Consider the following 18,055-nt stretch of genomic DNA (forward strand, 5'->3'; position numbering starts at 1 on the left):
GTAGCTGCGGGCGTGGAGTGTCAAACCATGTTACGCTGCACCACACAGCAGTGACAATTTCATTTTAATACATGGGGGCACATCCTTAACAACCCAAAAGTATTCCCAAGCAAAGAAGGCAACAGAGAGGCTGCCAAATGAAAGAGCGTTTGTACGCTCTGTGCATTTTATGTGGGAAGAAAATAAAAGCGAAGCCCACAGTGCTCTAGAATGACAAAAAATAAAAGCGAAGCCCACAGTGCTCTAGAATGACAAAAAAAAGTGGGGAGGCCCAGATTTTGAATAGCCACCGCAGAAAGAACAGGTCCATTTTCTTCTCAAGTTTCACAATTAACAGCTTTCAAATGCCCAGGCTAGCTATCTGTAATCTGGCACACACTTCACTTGAAACAGACACTAGCATTATCAACTCCCATCTGAAAACGAAGCACAATAGGCAAAGCTGTAGCGACATACTCCTTTCAAGCGCAGTGCTCAATAGCTACAATCGGGCCCAGCTTGCTGAATTACCAGTGTGACATCCACTCTACGAACATATTTCTACCTTATATATCTTCCAGCAGAAGCATATACACATTTTCCTCCCAGAAGATACTCTTCTAAAATATATATTTTATTGTGTTTTACAGAAGCTAACATATGTAAGCTATTTCATTAGTGACCTATTTGAGAAACCCATCCAGTGAGCAAAAATGTCTAACACATATGAGGAATACTGAGTATTCAGAAGTGCTGATCACTACTGTGCCTCTGCAGCCCTATCTATCTTATCCTATCTATCTATCTCTAAAAATATTTATATTGGCCCAGTGTTGACAAGAGCTTTTGTAGAGGATATTGCATTGTGAGAAAATTTAAATGGCTTGGCAGAATCCAGTAATGCAGGGCTTCCATTAGCACAGATTCTAGGCTGCCACGGTTCCACTACAATTACTATTATATTGTCAGGGTTGAGCCAGATCAGGAAGAGTGGTGGCAAGCCCCCCCCCCCCCGGCGAGGCTGAACCAACGGAAAAACCTGGGGAAATGGAGGAGTTCGTACCTGGAGAAGACTGGTGGCGGCACTCCTCGGAAGAGGAAGAGTCAGATGGAGAGGGGGAAAGACCAGAACAGGAGGAGGAAGTCGAGCCAGAATCAGGCCCTTGTGAGGAGAGAAACAGGCAGGGCCCTTCCTCTCCTCCCTTCTCAGCTGTAGAGCGTAGAGCTGAGAGATGCAGGGAACAATTAGAGGCAGACGTGGTTACAGGCCGGCTACTTAAGAAAGGCCGGCTGCTCCTTTTGCTAGCACCTGCAACTGCTGTGCTGAGTGTGTGGTTGCTCTTGCTTGTTCTGTTCCTGTGTTACTGACTCCTGGCTTGTTCCTGACCCTTGGCTTGTTCCTGGCTCCTGGCTTGTTCCTGACTGACTTGGCTGGTTCCTGACTTGGACTGTTTCTGACTTTGGCTTCTCCTGACCCCGTACTGATACCTGACTTCAGCTGGCTTCTGACCCGGACTGTTCGACCTCGGCTTATCTGACTGACTGCTGCACTTCAGCACGCCAACTTGTTGGTGCCCTAACATATATTCTGTGAACCACCCTGAGATCTTATCATGAAGGGCAGTTTATAAATCTAATAAATAAATAGAATAAAATAATAAATACTACTGTTGGGTTGGCGCAGCCTTGGCTGGAGCATTGACCTTGAACTGTCAGTCCTGTGTGGCTGGACTCACCTGCATCATTTAAATTCCATCGCTATAATGTGTGCCCATAATGTATACATGGTAGTTGTTAAATTGTGTGGATTATTTATCATTAAATTTATATCCCACAAAGGGCAGAAAACGTCCGAGTGATAAAACGATATAAAGTTGTCATAAAAACAATTCCAGCACAGATGCAGACTGGGGAAAATCTCAGCTTAAAAAGGCTTGCTGAAAGAGGAAGGTCTTCAACAGGCACTGGAAAGACAAGAGAGAGAAGGCGCCCCTCTAATATGCCTGGGGAGGGGCTTGGTTTTACTGGTGAATGTGCTGGGGAGTCCAATGGTATGGGCCTGGTTCTTCAAGGTGTGCACTGCTATGTACAGTAATCTTGTTGCCTCCGGGGTTGGGAATGGGAATGGGCATTTGGGGCCAGCCTCTGCTGCTGCTGGAGGAGGGCCCTCATTGCTAGGGCGTTCCACAACAGCACTTTTTTTTTTTTTATAAGAATTTATTGACATTTTTACTTATAACAACATACAACCTTAACCACACCTACATTTAAACACATACAAAACAAATACAGTTACACATCTAATACAAAAATTGCCATGATTTTTCTTCTTAATTAGACATCTCAAAAAAAATTTTCTTTTTCCAATCTTGACAGTTGACTTCCCCTGCCTTTTCACCTTCGAGTTTATATCCATAATCTACTTTTTAACCTCTTCATTTGAAAAATTAAACTTAATTATATATATAAAGTAAAACATTCATCTTAATCTTCATCTTAATCTTAATCATCTTAATCTATAAACTTAAACCACTTAAATTGACTTTATTTATACTACATCCTCATAAATCCTCACAAATCATCCTCATCAAATCTATCTCTTCTATCCTTTAAACTGCTGCTTATAACATAAAAACTTGAAATATCTCCTTTCATGTTCAAACAAATAATAAAACAAACTATTGTTGACAGTGTTCACCCTCCGATTTCAAAATACCATAACAGATTGCTTTAGATTTTACTTAATGCTTCACCCCACACCCCCTCTGTCCATTATTCTTCTCCTGATGGCATCAGCACTGAACTTCCTTGCAGCTTCCCTCTCCAAACGTCCACAGATCCGGGCACAGTCCAAAACTCTCCTTGCCACGAGCTCCGAGGTATCCATCTCTTCCTCTCTCAGCTTCTCCGGTTCTTTGTAACATTCCTTTTCTTCTTGTAAATACCTTAATTCTCTGTCCCTGGCCCCCGAGCTCACACCTCGGGGACTGGATATAACAAATCTTGACATCGCCTTGGGGCTGCCACCCCCAAAGAGCGAATTTCTTCTCCGAAGTAGCTCACTCATTTCTTTCCATCTTTCCATCCACCCTCTCAGCTCTTTGGCAAGACTTTCTTCCAAAGTGTCAAAAGTTTTGTAAGCCTCCTCTGTGGGCAGTTGGTTCCATTTCAGACCCCCACACAAGACTTTGACTTTTCTACAAAGTAATTCCACATTCAGGGCAGTGAGCCTTTGTTCATCTGTTAGTCCAGAGTTCAATACCAGTTCAAGGACGAAACCCAACATACTGGCAGAGGAGGAGGAAGTGGGTATCATATTTCTTCCCCTGTCTCTTTGTTCGTCGCCATTTTCCTAAGCTGGAGCGCAAACACTGCAACTTTTTATGGAGATATTTTCCGCTAGTTAGCTTCCCAAGAAAAATTTTTGCCAGTCTCATGTATCAATTTTAAATACTTTGTAACCAGTTCTGTGGCAGCAATCCCTCAAATTGGTTAATTTCTTAGGCTCGAAGGGAGAGAGGCAGGCTGCCTTTCTCCTTCCCCCCGGATCGTTCCAAAAGCACGATTTCTGCCAAGATTATTTACTCACGACCACCGGGTTCCTTTAGCTCCATTCTTCACAGGTAGAACTTAGACGCTCACCGCGGGCTTTGCCGCCGCATTTACATCCCGGTTGGGGCATATCCCCGTAAGCCCGGCTCCGTTGTCCCTTCACCCCCACTCCCCCTTTACAGGGGGGGCAAGGGAAGGGTTCGGAGCCTCCGCGGGCGCAGCCGGGGAGCCCAGGGTGCGGGACGCTCTTCCCGCACCCCAACCGGAGCCGCGCGCTGCGGTAGCGCGGCTCCTAACCCCCGGGATGGACAGGGCGCCTCGGACCCGAAGCAGCCCTCGACCACCCGACGATTGTGTCGCCGCCGGAAGTCCACAACAGCACTTTGCCCAGGGTCTCTTGACACCTGATGTTGGCCCTGGAAGAGCCATAAGATTCCAGATCAAATCAGTGGTGTCTTTAAAGTGCTACAGGTGGCACCCCATGGAATGCTATTTTGCCCGAGCTTGTGGTGACCTGCCAAACGCAGCAGGCCGCAGATGTGCTTGATAGTGATACATGGTCATAACAAGGCAACCTCCTGATCTCCTTCATCACGAACAGGCCATCAGTCGCTTCGGTTCACAGATATGCCCAAAGTTTCATGTGAATTAGCCCCGTCTGACTCAAAAGCAAGCTATATTATATATAGACAGACAGATAGTTTTAATTCTATCAGTGGTTAATTCAGGGGTCAGCAAACTTTTTCAGCAGGGGGCCGGTCCACTGTCCCTCAGACCTTGTGGGGGGCCAGACTATATTTTTTTGGGGGGGGGGATGAATGAATTCCTATGCCCCACAAATAACCCAGAGATGCATTTTAAATAAAAGGACACATTCAACTCATGTAAAAACATGCTGATTCCTGGACCTCCACGGGCCGGATTGAGAAGGCGATTGGGCTGGGGTTTGCCTTCCCATGGATTAATTGTTTTCCCCATGTTTTTAGCAGTTCTTATTTTATCTGCAAGCCACCTCGAGTCCCATTAGGGGAAAAGGCGGGGGGGAAATAAATATATAATCAGCAGCATCTGCTTCAAAGAAAGTGACTGTCAGTGCCTCTCTGGCTCACAGAAATTGAGAAAATAACAGGGACATCCAAAGAAATACTACTTTAGTGAAAGTTTCCGCTGTGAATTTGTGTACCCATAGTGCTTATAAAACATAAGTGTTGAAAGTTAGACATTCCAAGTTGATAATTTAAGCCAAATGCCAGTCACAATCTTTGTGTTAGGGATAATATTATATATATATATATTCAGAATATCCTGTGGATATTGGTTCTGCTGGAAACCATAATTGACCCAACATGGTCATTAAGAATTATGAAAGTAATAGGGAGCCTGAACAAAGATAACAAAAATAAATACTACATGCAGAGACCTTATGGAACTAAGTCAACTGTACATGATCATTATGCCAATTAATTCAAACCACAAATGAAAAAGACAAAATATGTATTACAAAAATAATGAGATGATTAAACGAGTTGCTAGCAAAATGTTGGAAGCCTAAAATAATAGGTTAGTGGAACAACTGTGTAATTTTCCTTCAGTGCCATACAAAATATATCATTCCAATTTCCTTTCCTTTTCCATTAAAAGTACAGTATAAGTAACATCCTTATAAATTGAAAAAATGTTTTTTTTAATCCTGATCCAAATCCCAAATCCATACCTCTAGTTTATTATTGCTCTTGGGATTTGAAGTATTATTCCTAAAAGGTGATGGGAAACCCTGAGATATCAATATCCCAAATATAAAACCAAAAGCATATTTATGATCATGAAACATTTAAAAGTGCGCACAAAGCATTATGGGATGTGGCACACTAAAAAGGTTACTATGGGAGCACAGGGATCTATCCAAATTTCATTTTTGCAGTCAACGATTTAATCCTGCAAGTGACACATACCGGTATGTCTGGATGTTTATCATCAAGTCATAGTAATGCATACAATTTAACTCTCTACAAACAGCTCCCCTGAAATTTCTAATGTATGATTATGAAATGCATCTGGTTGGCAGAGAAGCCAACAAACTTATCATGACATCTCCCAAGGTGCCAAGACAGCCTTAAAGAAAATTCAGAACATGCCATGATACTTAAAAGCTAACAACGGAGAAGATCCAGTCATTCGGCCTCACAAAATGTACAGTAATTGTTAAATGTCTGATCTAGCTACACATGCATGCATGAGACCTAGTGGAAAAAGGGGGGGACCAAAACCTGATGATAAGACCAATCAGCTGTCCAGGGAGACAATAAGGCAGGCATAGCCAAACTTGGCCCTCCAGATGTTTTGGGACTACAACTCCCATCATCCCTAGCTAACAGGACCAGTGGTCAAGGATGATGGGAATTGTAGTCGCAAAACATCTGGAGGGCCGACTTTGCCTATGCTTGCAATAAGGTGTGTAAAAGAGGTTCCCCCCCAATTCTATTCTCAAAGGGATGACCTGTTCAATCATATTTTAGGGAAGCTTTTAATATCTGAAGGACTATTGTATTTTAATATTGCGTTGGAAGCCACCCAGAGTGGCTGGGGAAACCAGCCAGATGCGTGGGGTATAAATAAATTATTATTATTATTATTATTATTATTATTATTATTACTATATTTCTGACTAGAAATATGTCAGGAGCTGTTTAAAGCATCCTTGCTATAGGGCTAAAGCTTTCAAATGCGTATGCCCTCTGGATGGGCAGAGGTGTGGCCTTTACAAAAATTAAGTAAGGAAAAACTCAATTTCTACCTTTGACACATATCTACGTGCCCCGTGTAGCAATACTGTTCTAAAGCAGTTTATGTTCCAACACATTTACTAGTGTTTCCCGAGCAGGGAAATGGGTAGCATAAAACATAGCCAGGCACTGATTGATTTATGTTGCCTTTCAGTTTAAGTATTATACTGGTACCCGCTAGCACTGCAAGAGATGAGTGTATCACTGTAAGCATTTCCCTCATTTTTTCCGTCTCTCTCTCTCTCTCTGTCTCACTCTCTCTCTTTTCAGAGCTTTATGAGTCTGCTATAAAATGTCACTTGGGGGTGAATTTTGGAAGGTCAATTTAAGATACAAGACATCAGCTCCCCCCCCCAAAAAATAAAAGTTATAGCGCCTACTACTTCTGCGAACTTCCATCATTAAGAAACAGCTTCAGAAAATGAAAGTTAGTTGTCCGTAACTGTCATTTATCAAGAACAACAGCTCTTTCTACACTAGTGATAAAACCCGAATCCATGTCCTGTAATGGAGATTCTACTGCTTAGGGATATGTTTCCCAGTGGAAGACATGATGACGCAACTATAACACAATTTCAGATCGTAAGATGCACTCTCATCTTTTAATGGGATTTGCACTGCTTAGAGATCTTGCTTCCCAGTGCGGGGAGGAAGACGGTGTGGCTTCAAAGCCAATAGGTACTTACACACATGTTTTGTGTTTCCACGTAGCACCTTTAAAAAGAAGTCCGCATATACCCAATAATGATTCTGTATGCAAGTGCAAACCATCATGTGGTTATTTCTGAGGTTAGTGAGCTGGAAGGAGGAAGCATTTATTGGAACAAACAAATCGGTTTTGCAAAGCCCCCCGGTGCATTGCGTTTTTAACTGTTTTTAATCATCTTCGGCATATACTGCTTGAGACAGTTGCTTAGAAGGCGATCCATAAATCAATAATGAGGGTGATAAATCGATACATCTTTCTTAGATTTGTGTATTGGGGCCAACAGAAACTTTGTTCAAAGCCTCATAGTCACATTGCGGGAGGGGGGTGATTTTCATCTATATTGTGGCTGTGAAAAGAAGGGATATGACTCGCTGCTCCATACACGTTACAAACCCAATTGCGGTCTTACTCTCTTTCTCCCTCCCTCCCTCTCGAACACTGCTTGTAATTAAGGGGGGGGGGACCACCTAGCTGCACACTATGCATTTAGTATATTGTGCAGCACTGTCCTCAGACGTGCCATAATTTTATTCTGCATAAGCTGTAAAGTAGCTCTGAGCAATAGGTAGCAGAACTATCCCCTGCCCTAAATCTCCTGTTTCTCCAATGTTTTGTCTTTGTGAACTTTTATGTATTTACATTCGGCACTTCCATAAAAATGTATCAATTTGGGATTCAATATATTAGAATAAAACCAGCAAAAAGGCATCCGTAAAAGCGACATTACAAGCATCAACAAAGCATCGATAAATACCGATCGATCAAAAGGAGAGAAATAATCTTGCAAATGCCCTTCTAAACAATAGAGTTTTCAAAATACATGGGACAGAAGGGAGGGGTGGTTCCTGCCAAAAATCTGCTGGCAGGGAGTCTGGCAGGGCAGGGCCTGGACACACCAAGAATGCAGTGCCTCGTGAAAGCCAACCAAATCTCATGGGCCTGGGGAACCAGCAGAAGTGCCCCATCAGAGGTCCCCAGTGACAGAGCTGAGACATAAGGAATCAATGGGTCCTTAAGGAACTTTGGGCCTAAGCTACTTAGGTCTTTGTGAATTAACACAAGTACCTTGAACCTGGACCAGTAGCAAACTGGCAACCTGTGAGCTTTCTCAGCAGTAATCTGCTCGTGTGTGCTGTCCAGTTTTCCATGAACACAAAGAGCATTTGAACCCTACAGCAGGCAAGGCACACACCCCAGAATAACCCCCAATGTTGGCTGCCTTTATACTTCATGGAAACACAGTTTGTACTACTTGGTGCTTCTGAAAGTGTATATTCCACCTTGTCATCTCCTCCCCTCCCCAGTTCCTGTTAAATTCATTCCTGTGGAAAAAAAATCCAAGCTTTCAAGTGCAAGTTAATGTTCCAGATATGCATCTCCCCTTAGCAAATGTATAATAAGGCAAGTTAATGAATTCACTGGGAGGAGGCAATAGAGCCTCATCCTTCAGTCTGTTTTGTCATTTGAATGCAGACCCTGTTATTTTAACATCTTCTTCAGAGCAATGTTCTTTTGCATCAAGGACAAAAGGTGAAATCACAATGCCTATTAACTTATGACACCTTATTAGCACAGGGGAAAGCTGTATTGCTCATTGATGAACTAAGATTTGTTGCATCACACAGATATGCATGAAATAGCTGCTACCGTTTTTACTTGCTCATCGGAAGTCCCTTGCCACAAGGGGTTCTTTAAAGCAGTGTGGTTTTGCTAACAGCAAAAACAAATTTCACGCAAATCATTTTTGTGAACGGCAACTGTTCTTTTGCTTTTCATTTCTGCCTTCTGATTAACAGATTTTCTTTTCTGCATCTTAAGACAGCGGCAAAAAGTGATGACGTAAAATGAAAGTATCATCTTTTTTTTTTTAAGTGGTGTCTAGACTATGTTCAAACTTTTTGAGAAACTTACATCTTTACTAGAAACAGATGTGCTCCCCCCCCCTACAAGACGCTTTTGGCCAATCTGCCTGTGCTGTATAACAGCCATAGATTACACATTATATAGATGAGCACATCTGCCAAGGGTTTTCTTGGGGGATCAAATAGATTCATTAACTGCCCATCTACCTAACATATCCAGGTCCTGCCTCCATGGCAGATCAATAACAGGCTAATAAAGATTGCACAGCCCAGATATTCCAAAACGCAAGGTGAGGTCATATGGGTTTGTCTTGCCCTCGCAAAGCACCTTATTTTTAAAGACAGGTTCTTATGAGCTTTGATGTTGACCCTGAACACTAAAAAAAAAGCAAAATAATTAATGTATTTGCTGGGACACAATGATAACTCCTAGTAAACATGTTTAGAATTTTAGCATAAGGTTGTTCTTTTGTGCATGATGCCAAAACTTCCTTCCAGGGTCCAGTATCTTATGTGTGTGCATATTAAAGCACACAAAAAGGAGGAAAGCAATTTTAAAATCAAATGTACAGCCTCACCAGTTACAGTAAAACTTAACTATAGGCATAAAAGGTAGAATTCAGTGCTGGTCCTACTCAGAGTAAAGTCACTGAAGTTAATCGACATGACTAACGTAGGCTCATTAATTTCAGTAGGTCTACTCTGAGTATTACTTAGCTGAAAACAACCCACGGTGCCTAGTTTCCCTGGCATTTCTCAGATAGCAAGAACACCTTCTGCTGTTGTTATCAATTATTACAATCCACAAAAGAGAAGCAAAAAGAGGTAAAAAGAGCTATCAATTTCCAGCATCTTGGCTCAAGAAATGAATATTGAGCATTAGTATTAGCAACTTCATATCCTATTAAACTCTTCAGGCAAATCTTCTAGATGCCTAGCTGTCAAATTATTTGGTGACATAAGCCAAGGTGGAGAATATGTTAATGTTCCTTGATGGAGCATAACTCTAGAGTATACGTGTATATTCCTGTAGAATATTCATAAGCAGTTTTTGTTTCTGGTAAAAAGATTAGCTGGGATTGGATAATTTCCCTTTGTTTGCAGATGTAGCAACACAGACATTCAACTTCACGATATTGCTCTAAGTCACAGCACTATCTTCCAAGTGCCTTACAGGGAGGCTACAGACCCCATCTAGTTCAGATTACACTCCCGTTTTCTGATTTTCCTGTTGTTAAATTAAGAAATATCAAGCATAATCATATACAGGAGCTTGGACAGAATGACATCTATTCTTATTAGTGTTGAAATTGAACTGCTATCTAATTATCCCTGATTATTTTACTGTCATTTTGCTAAATAAAATAAACAGTGTTTTCAAGCAAAGCCACACAATCTGATAAAGCTCTCTCCTCCTCCTCCGTATTCTATAGCCACGAGATCTCAGAGCAAAGACAGCACTTGCAAAAAGTCCAGAGCACATAATAAGAAGAGAAAGAACTCCTGTACACAAGTCAGGAAGAACAAGGTTTTCACCTGGCGAAGCCGACTCCTCTACTGACGCCATTAGCATCTCTTAATATTCTGGTGGAAATGACATGTCCAAAGGGTTTCAGCATATTCTCCAGCTCCTGCTCATCCATGGAAATGGGCAAGTTTGAGATGTAAAGATTTGTGGGGTCTTGCTCTTGTTGCTAAAAAAAGAAAGAAAGAAACCCAAACACAAATAAAACAGCGTTATTAGATTCAGCACTATCAGAAGAACAGTCTTTAGCTATAGCTACGCCGCAAGAGTCACAAAAGCAATAAGCTCAACCTTTTTTTTGAGGGGGGGGGGCAGCGCGAAGCAGTCAAGACACATCAACATTATTTGCTGGTGGATTCTAGCTCTCCCAATGAGAAAGAAACACGGCCACCATTGAACACAAGAGCTCCAAGCACTGCAAAATCAAAGGGTTATAAGGGTTAACTTTGGGCTGGGCTGTGAACCATGAGCTACAACACTGTGGTGCTATGTGTTTCACTTTCAGCAGCTCCTTCTGTCCTCTTTCACAAGTGGTACTTTTGGTACTTGGCACAAAGTATGGGTGAGAGGGGAAACTAAACTACTATAAGAAGATAGATACATGGGTGTAGCCAGAATTTTTGTTGGAGGGGGCAGGCTTGGATAGATAGATATATATATAGATATAGATAAGATGATAGATAGATGAAAGATGACAGATGACACATGATAGATAGATAGATAGATAGATAGATAGATAGATGATAGATATGATAGATAGATAATAGATAGATAGATATAGATTGATAGATTGACACTGCTGCTATTGATGCTCCTGTGAGTGCTTGGGAAGACCACTCCCTCCTCCGGACAACTCCATCGGGCCTAGGAGGCAGGGCCTACACTCACCGCCACAGCTTAAGAGGCGCCGAGAAGGGCAGCCTCAGCTCTTGCTCTGTAATGTACTAGTGTTTGTATATTTTTACATTGTAATGTAGCCAAAGCAAATTCCAAGTATGTTGGAAAATGTACTTGGCCAATAAAATTATTCCTATTCCTAAATTATTCCTATTATGATAGATAGATAGATAGATAGATAGATAGATGATAGATAATAAGATTGTACATGTACCAGAGGGTACCTCCTGAAACTGCTTTTAAAGACTTTCCAGAAAGGCAACATAAAAGCATGCGGCAGTTCAGCAGAGGACCTGCTAAACAAGATAAAACTGGGGGTGGGGAAAATAACTCCAGTGCATACATGAGGATGATTCTCACATGTATACATACACCAGGTATATATTCCACAAGAACAACTGCACAATAACTCTATACTGTACAGTGTACGTGTTCACAAATATTCCCGCAAACATGATTTATCAGCTTTCACAACTAAAAAAACAAACCCTCCAATCCAAAGGAGACAGAGGAGCAGACAAAAGCAATTATAAAGTCACACAAAGCCTCCTTGTTTAGATCAAACAGGAGGCAGTCCTCAGGAAACATGCATTTTCCGATGAACCGAAATCTCTCGGTGGTGGTGCAAAAAGCTACGGCTTGCCTTCTTTTCTACAGCAGGATGTTGAATTATGGTGCCATTGTCATAAGAACACTGCGAGCTTGTGATCAGTATTTGGGCTGTAAGCTATAAACTGCCCACCTTTGAACAAAGATGGTATGTTTTATGGACTACCCTTTGGGCCAACAAAAAAAAAATAAGATGGGCACCGTGGACAAAAAAATGTTGCTTGACTTAACCGGAGGAGAACAGCATAAGCAACTGGCTTTAATAGTTATCTTCTATAACAGATGTGACACATCTCTGTGAGTCTGCCTGCCTTCTGCTGTGGAACTGTTCTGCTGCTATGGGGAGGGAAAGTACCATCAGAAATATGGGTTGGACAGGAAAGTAACAGACTCTGTCTAAGGCCTTTCATGTGGGACAATCCCTCAATTGCTCTTGTTCCCTAGGTCAGCATAGGGCAATAGTATTGTATTCCACGCTTTTGGTGGAGGAATTATGACCCAAAGAGGTATTACTCCAATCTCCATCATTGCAGATCTATTGGCGTGCATAATAACAGACGGCTGGATCAAGCCATGGGCCTATTTAATCTCGCATCTTGTTCTCTTTGCCATTTATTTAGACAATTTCTTATCACTGACCCTTCATAAGAACCTCAAAGTGATTCAAGACAGAAATATTTGATCATATTATCAAGAAACTTCCAACCTCTGCATGTCTTAAAACACCCACCAACATTTCCAGCAATGTTGGAAGTACGGCTGAAGTTTTCTCCTCATACATTTGGAGTTTATAAACATAATCCATCTGCTACATTTGGCACATTTGAAGGAGAAAAACAAAGTGTAGATGGCAACCTGATTACTAGATTACAACAGTGTGTAAGTCAAATACAAAACCTTCTTAACTCCTTATAACACTTTGTGGATGAACCAGGCAAATGTAGTAATTCAATGCTACTAGGAAGCTTTTTTTTTTTTTATTACATGCTGCTCCGAGACATCTGGTGGCTGCAGTTGAATTGCAACTTAGGTGCCAATATGGCCGCCAAGCAGTGAGCCAAATGTACCCAGAAAGCAAGGAAGCTCTGTCTCCTGCCCGCCTCCTTTGTTCATACTCAAAAGCAAATGAGGAGTAAAGCATCACGAAATAAACAATCCTCCTGAAAGAGTGAAAAATCAAGACTTGTCTCCTTGTTCCTAAACAAAGCCTACATTCTAAGGACAACCGTCCACCAGTGTGCTATGGATGCAAGAGAATGTTGTTGTTGTTGTTGTTGTTTGGCATAAAGGGTCTCCTAATGTCATTACCCAAAATGTACCATGTGCTAATAATAATAAGCCTGTTTCCTATGACTGGCTGCTTTAAAATGTCACCCAGTTCAGAACTTAGCTAGCTGTGCCACAACCAGACACAAAAGCAGAAGCCATGCCCCCAGTGCACTCTGCGCTTTAAAACATGACTGATTTTACCTATGGAAACAGTGAGATGGGAAGGATCCTGCAGCAGAGTATTTTTTTTTTTTGCTAGCCAAGCAGACAAATGAGTAAACAAGTTAAGTATATTATTTATAATTACTGTATATCTCAGGGGTTGCAAACCTCTCTTGGGGCAGTTGGCACATTTGGAATGTACATTCAATGCATATTGTCCCCTCAAAGAATTCTGGGCACTGTAGGAGCGTCTCCACCCCTATAGTTCAACCCGGACACTGAGTTCCAGCTCCAAGGGCCTTCTGGTAGTTCCCTCCCTGCAAGAAGTGAGGTTACAGAAAACCAGACAGAGGGCCTTCTTGGTAGTGGCGCCCACCCTGTGGAACGCCCTCCCATCATATGTCAAGGAAATAAAAACTATCTGACTTTTAGAAGACATCTGAAGGCAGGAAGTTTTAAATGTTTGCTGTTTTATCGTGTTTTTAATATTCTGTTGGGAGCCGGCCAGAGTGGCTGGGGAAACCCAGCCAGATGGGCGGGTTATATTAAATAATATATATTATTAGTTTGTTAAAAGGTTGGCAGGCATTGTAACTCTGTGAGGGGCAAACTACGGCACCCATAATTCTCTGAGGAAAAGAACTGTGAGGGGTAAACTTTGGCGCCCATAATTCTTTGAGGAAAAGAACGTGCTTTGAATGTGCTATAACAGAACAGTGTGTACGGAGCCCTAGTGTGTGCGTGCAAGAGAGAGAATGAATGAGAATGTGTATATGTGAAGACAGGTGTGCACAAATCTCATGCCAAATTACGGCTGGCTGGCTGGCTGGCTGGAAATGCAGTCCAGCAAATTAATGGTATGTTAAAAACAATATTTACACTAACTGCAGCGTGAGAGCATTTTAAGCACTTGGCACCAAGCACCTTGCTGTGAGAGCTGAGCTTGAGAAACAGTTAGGAACATTTGTGTAGGGGATGTGGCCAGAAATTCTGTCACTGCTGCCAGTGAGGAAGATCTGAGTCAAGCCTCCAGAGTTGTGCCAAGGAACTCTTCTGGGAGCAATCAAAACTGATTCGAGCTGAAATTCTCCACATGGCTGAAGCCGAGACACTTTGAAATAAAAGAGGAGGGGGCGCAGAGACTCGAACATCCGGCTATATTGTGTGTTGGAGGATAATGTGAAATGTTGAACGAAGTGTTATCCACTTCATTTGAGATAGTCCTTGGAAACGTCCATTTCCAGCATATTAGCAACACGTTCAAAATCAAAACAGACCAGTCACCCCTTAAATATACATTAAGAAGCTCATTGCTCTCTTAAGGTCTCGTCATATGACATGCTTCTGCTAATGGGAGATTATCACAGAAACCACTCCTATAGTGAGAAAGAAGAATTCATAGGAAGAGATCCTAAGAACAGCTTTAGAATATATAGCAGACCCACAAGTGTCCACGCTATTTTCCAGGGACGTCCCTGATTTAGAGAAGTCGTCCAGGTTTCTGATTTGATCCCAGAATGTCCCAACTTTTCCTTAGGATGTCCCTATTTTCATTGGAGAAATGTTGGAGGGTATGGAGTTATCCAAGCCCTGAAACATCTGAAGACAATCCTGAATAGGGAAGGTTTTTTTTTTAATGGTTAATGTTTTATTATGTTTTTATATATGCTGGAAGCTGCCCAGAGTGGCTAGGGCAACCCAGTAAGATTTGTGGGGTATAAATAGTAAAATTATCATTATGGAATGGGATGTCCCTATTTTCACTGGGAAAATGTTGGAGGGTACGATAAGGCTGCACAAAATAGGACCTTGGGTTGGCTATCTTGGCTTTAAAATCTGGTAAACAGGCCACTCTGGTAGGCCAACCAGCTGGGGAATTTTCCCGTTTTTTGGATACTGCTGTGAAGGAAAGAGACTCAGTGCTCTACGTTCTTTTTCCACATACACAGGCTACAGAATCTAGAACAGCTGCCACATACTACCACTTGGCTGTTGTTAAGAATTGGAGGCACAGGCAAGAAGGAGCAGCCGCAGCCGCAGTGCTGGCTTCAGTGAGTAAGCACACGGCAAGGAAAAAGAGGTCAAAGGAGGATCAGAAAGGTGCAAGGTAGTGACAGGCAGCCAGAGCATTTCAAGTAATTGGGGATGTACTACAGAACACCCTGTGGTTTCTTATTTTCTGATTGTGGTAGAGTTTCCATCTGGATTATGTTGTCCTCTGTGGGGGTCCCCTAGCACATGCCTTAGCTATTGCTTGCTGGCACACAACTACTGATAAGCTTCTGCAACAGTTGCATGCCTTGGAGGAGTGGGCAACCTATGTCCCTGCAGGTGCTGCTGGACTATAACTCCCATCATCCCTGTCCATTTGGAGACATCTGGAGTACCACAAGTTCCCCAACCCTGCCTTGGATAAATGGAGTGTTTTCTATAGTCTCCAAGGCTTCACCCAGCAGGCTCTGACCTTTGCCTTACCAAAACATCAGAAATTTTATATAAAGGGGTCACAACTCTAGAACTCATTAGCTGCATTGTCTGTGTGAAACCAAACATGCAGAACCTTTCTCACATGACATTTGTTGTTTAGTTGTTTAGTCGTTTCTGACTCTTCATGACCCCATGGACCACAGCATGCCAGGCACTCCTGTCTTCCACTGCCTCCAGCTGTTTGGTCAGACTCATGTTGGTAGCCTCTAGAACACTGTCCAACCATCTCGTCCTCTGTCATCCCCTTCTCCTTGTGCCCTCAATCTTTCCCAACATCAGGGTCTTTTCCAGGGAGTCTTCTCTTGTCATGAGGTGGCCAAAGTATTGGAGCCCCAGATTCAGGATCTGTCCTTCCAGTGAGCACTCAGGGGTGATTTCCTTAAGAATGGAAAGGTTTGATCTTTTGACAGTCCATGGGATTCTCAAGAGTCTCCTCCAGCACCATAATGCACATTACATTACGTTTTGCTAAAAGTACATCAGAGTATATTTAGGCTAAATGTAAGCATGCAATGAATCTCCCAAGAACTCCATACAGAAAACACTCTTCTAACTCTTGCACTTGCATATTACAAAGTATAGTTTAGATTTGTTGTTATTTGGCATGCACTGAGATTGATACAAAAAAGTATTTCCCTCCGCCCATCAACAAAAAGAAGCCACCTGCTGCTAACAGGAAACAAATAATTGATTTAACAGTTATTTTAAAGGAAAATACCACTTGTTTAAATAAGTGGTTAACGTATGTCCATGAACCAGCAATTTCAAGGATACGAACTATAAACAGAAAATAAAATAAAACAAACTTTTTGCAACAAAGAGTGCCATTGTTCCTATAGTATAATATTTAATATATTGGCACCAATGTTCAGCTTGCATAGTTTACACACACAGGCAAATTCTCCTAAATGAACTAACAGAGACTGATGCTTAGTAAATGTGCTTACGAATGGTGCCCCCCAATTCCAAAAGTAGATATTGCTGAAAGCTGAACACTGGCTGGTTTGTTTACTATATTTGTTGCAGAACGCTCCATCACACATATTATCTGCCAATAATGATTGGATTTTCTTCTCATTTTTGGTTGCAAGGGAGCCAGCAGTGGACTGTGTCTTTCAAACATAATATCAGATCTGCGGTTTGTTAGTTTGTTTTTTTATTGAGCACAAAATATTGACCTAATTCAACCAGAACTATCATAAGCCAGTGCAGAGTCTGGTTGTCTCGTTTTTATGCTCTTTTAATTCCAAGCCAGTCTGTTAACCCCTATTTTGACAGCTGCTACTGATGGAAAGAGAAATGGCTCCTAGCTTATTCACATACTGGCTCTCACACAAAGCTGCATGTTCACGCCAAGGCGCATGGCTTGCGTATGGAGGCCCACACATACCCTTCTCTTCACACATGGAGGAATGCATATAGGAAGCTGCACATTTACAACTGAAATAAGCAAGGGATATTGAGCAGGTATGACTCTACACACCCCGATATCCTCAGATGTGTGCAAGGATGTCCTGAATCGGAGAGACAGACAGACTCCAAACCTCTATTTGGAGTGGCAACTATTCAGTTACTGTCAGGGCTGGTAGCCAAGAGGAGGCAGGCTGGCAGCTCACTAAGCCCAGAAGGAGATTCCAGAAAGCGTGGAACAGCTCAACTGGCACCCAGTGACATGTTCAGGTGGAGGAGTCAGGCCAGAGGCAGCAGTAATATAAGTTGCTGGAATGCCAGCTGCACCCTTTTCTGCAGTATGCTAAGCTGGTCACAGCCATTCATGCTTTAATAACCTCCAGACTAGACCATCATGACATGATCTACATCAGGCTGTCCTTGAACAGCATCCAAAAAACTTCCACAATTACCTTTTGCTCGCTCTTTCCAGGCACAGGTTCACACTTAAAAGCTCTTGAGTCTGATTGCTTGCTTTATTTTTTACCCGGAGCTTTCCCACAAAAACCTGCACTTTAATGCTCAATCGGAGCAAGTGTGCATTTGGATTTGCTGCAGATTGCTGTTTGTTCCGACTGAGCTTTAAAGAGTGGGTTTTCATGACTGTGCTTGAAAAGAGCGGAGAAAAGGGAAGCGTGGCGAAACCTTGAGTATGTTGACTCTGATCCTTTACAAGCTGATTGGGTTGCTTCTTTATTTTTATTTTTATATCTCAATCTGAGGTGCTGGTCCTTATCTATAAAGTCATTTAGACGTTTGTGCAAACTTACAG

At 42.2% G+C, this 18,055-nt stretch overlaps 1 protein-coding gene across 1 annotated transcript in view; it reads right to left on the reverse strand.

Annotated features, from left to right (window-relative positions):
* The window catches only part of RBMS3 (RNA binding motif single stranded interacting protein 3), a 146,737-nt gene extending 136,158 nt beyond the window's left edge, over positions 1-10,579 (reverse strand). The window contains exon 1 of the mRNA XM_033165046.1: positions 10,422-10,579. Coding sequence (XP_033020937.1) covers positions 10,422-10,528 — 107 coding nt within the window. The 5' untranslated portion in view covers positions 10,529-10,579. The remainder of the gene's footprint in view (positions 1-10,421) is intronic.
* Between the last annotated feature and the right edge of the window lie 7,476 nt (positions 10,580-18,055).

The sequence above is a fragment of the Lacerta agilis genome, chromosome 12 (genome assembly GCF_009819535.1).
Source record: "Lacerta agilis isolate rLacAgi1 chromosome 12, rLacAgi1.pri, whole genome shotgun sequence".
In the NCBI taxonomy this organism is placed as follows: Eukaryota; Metazoa; Chordata; class Lepidosauria; order Squamata; family Lacertidae; genus Lacerta; species Lacerta agilis.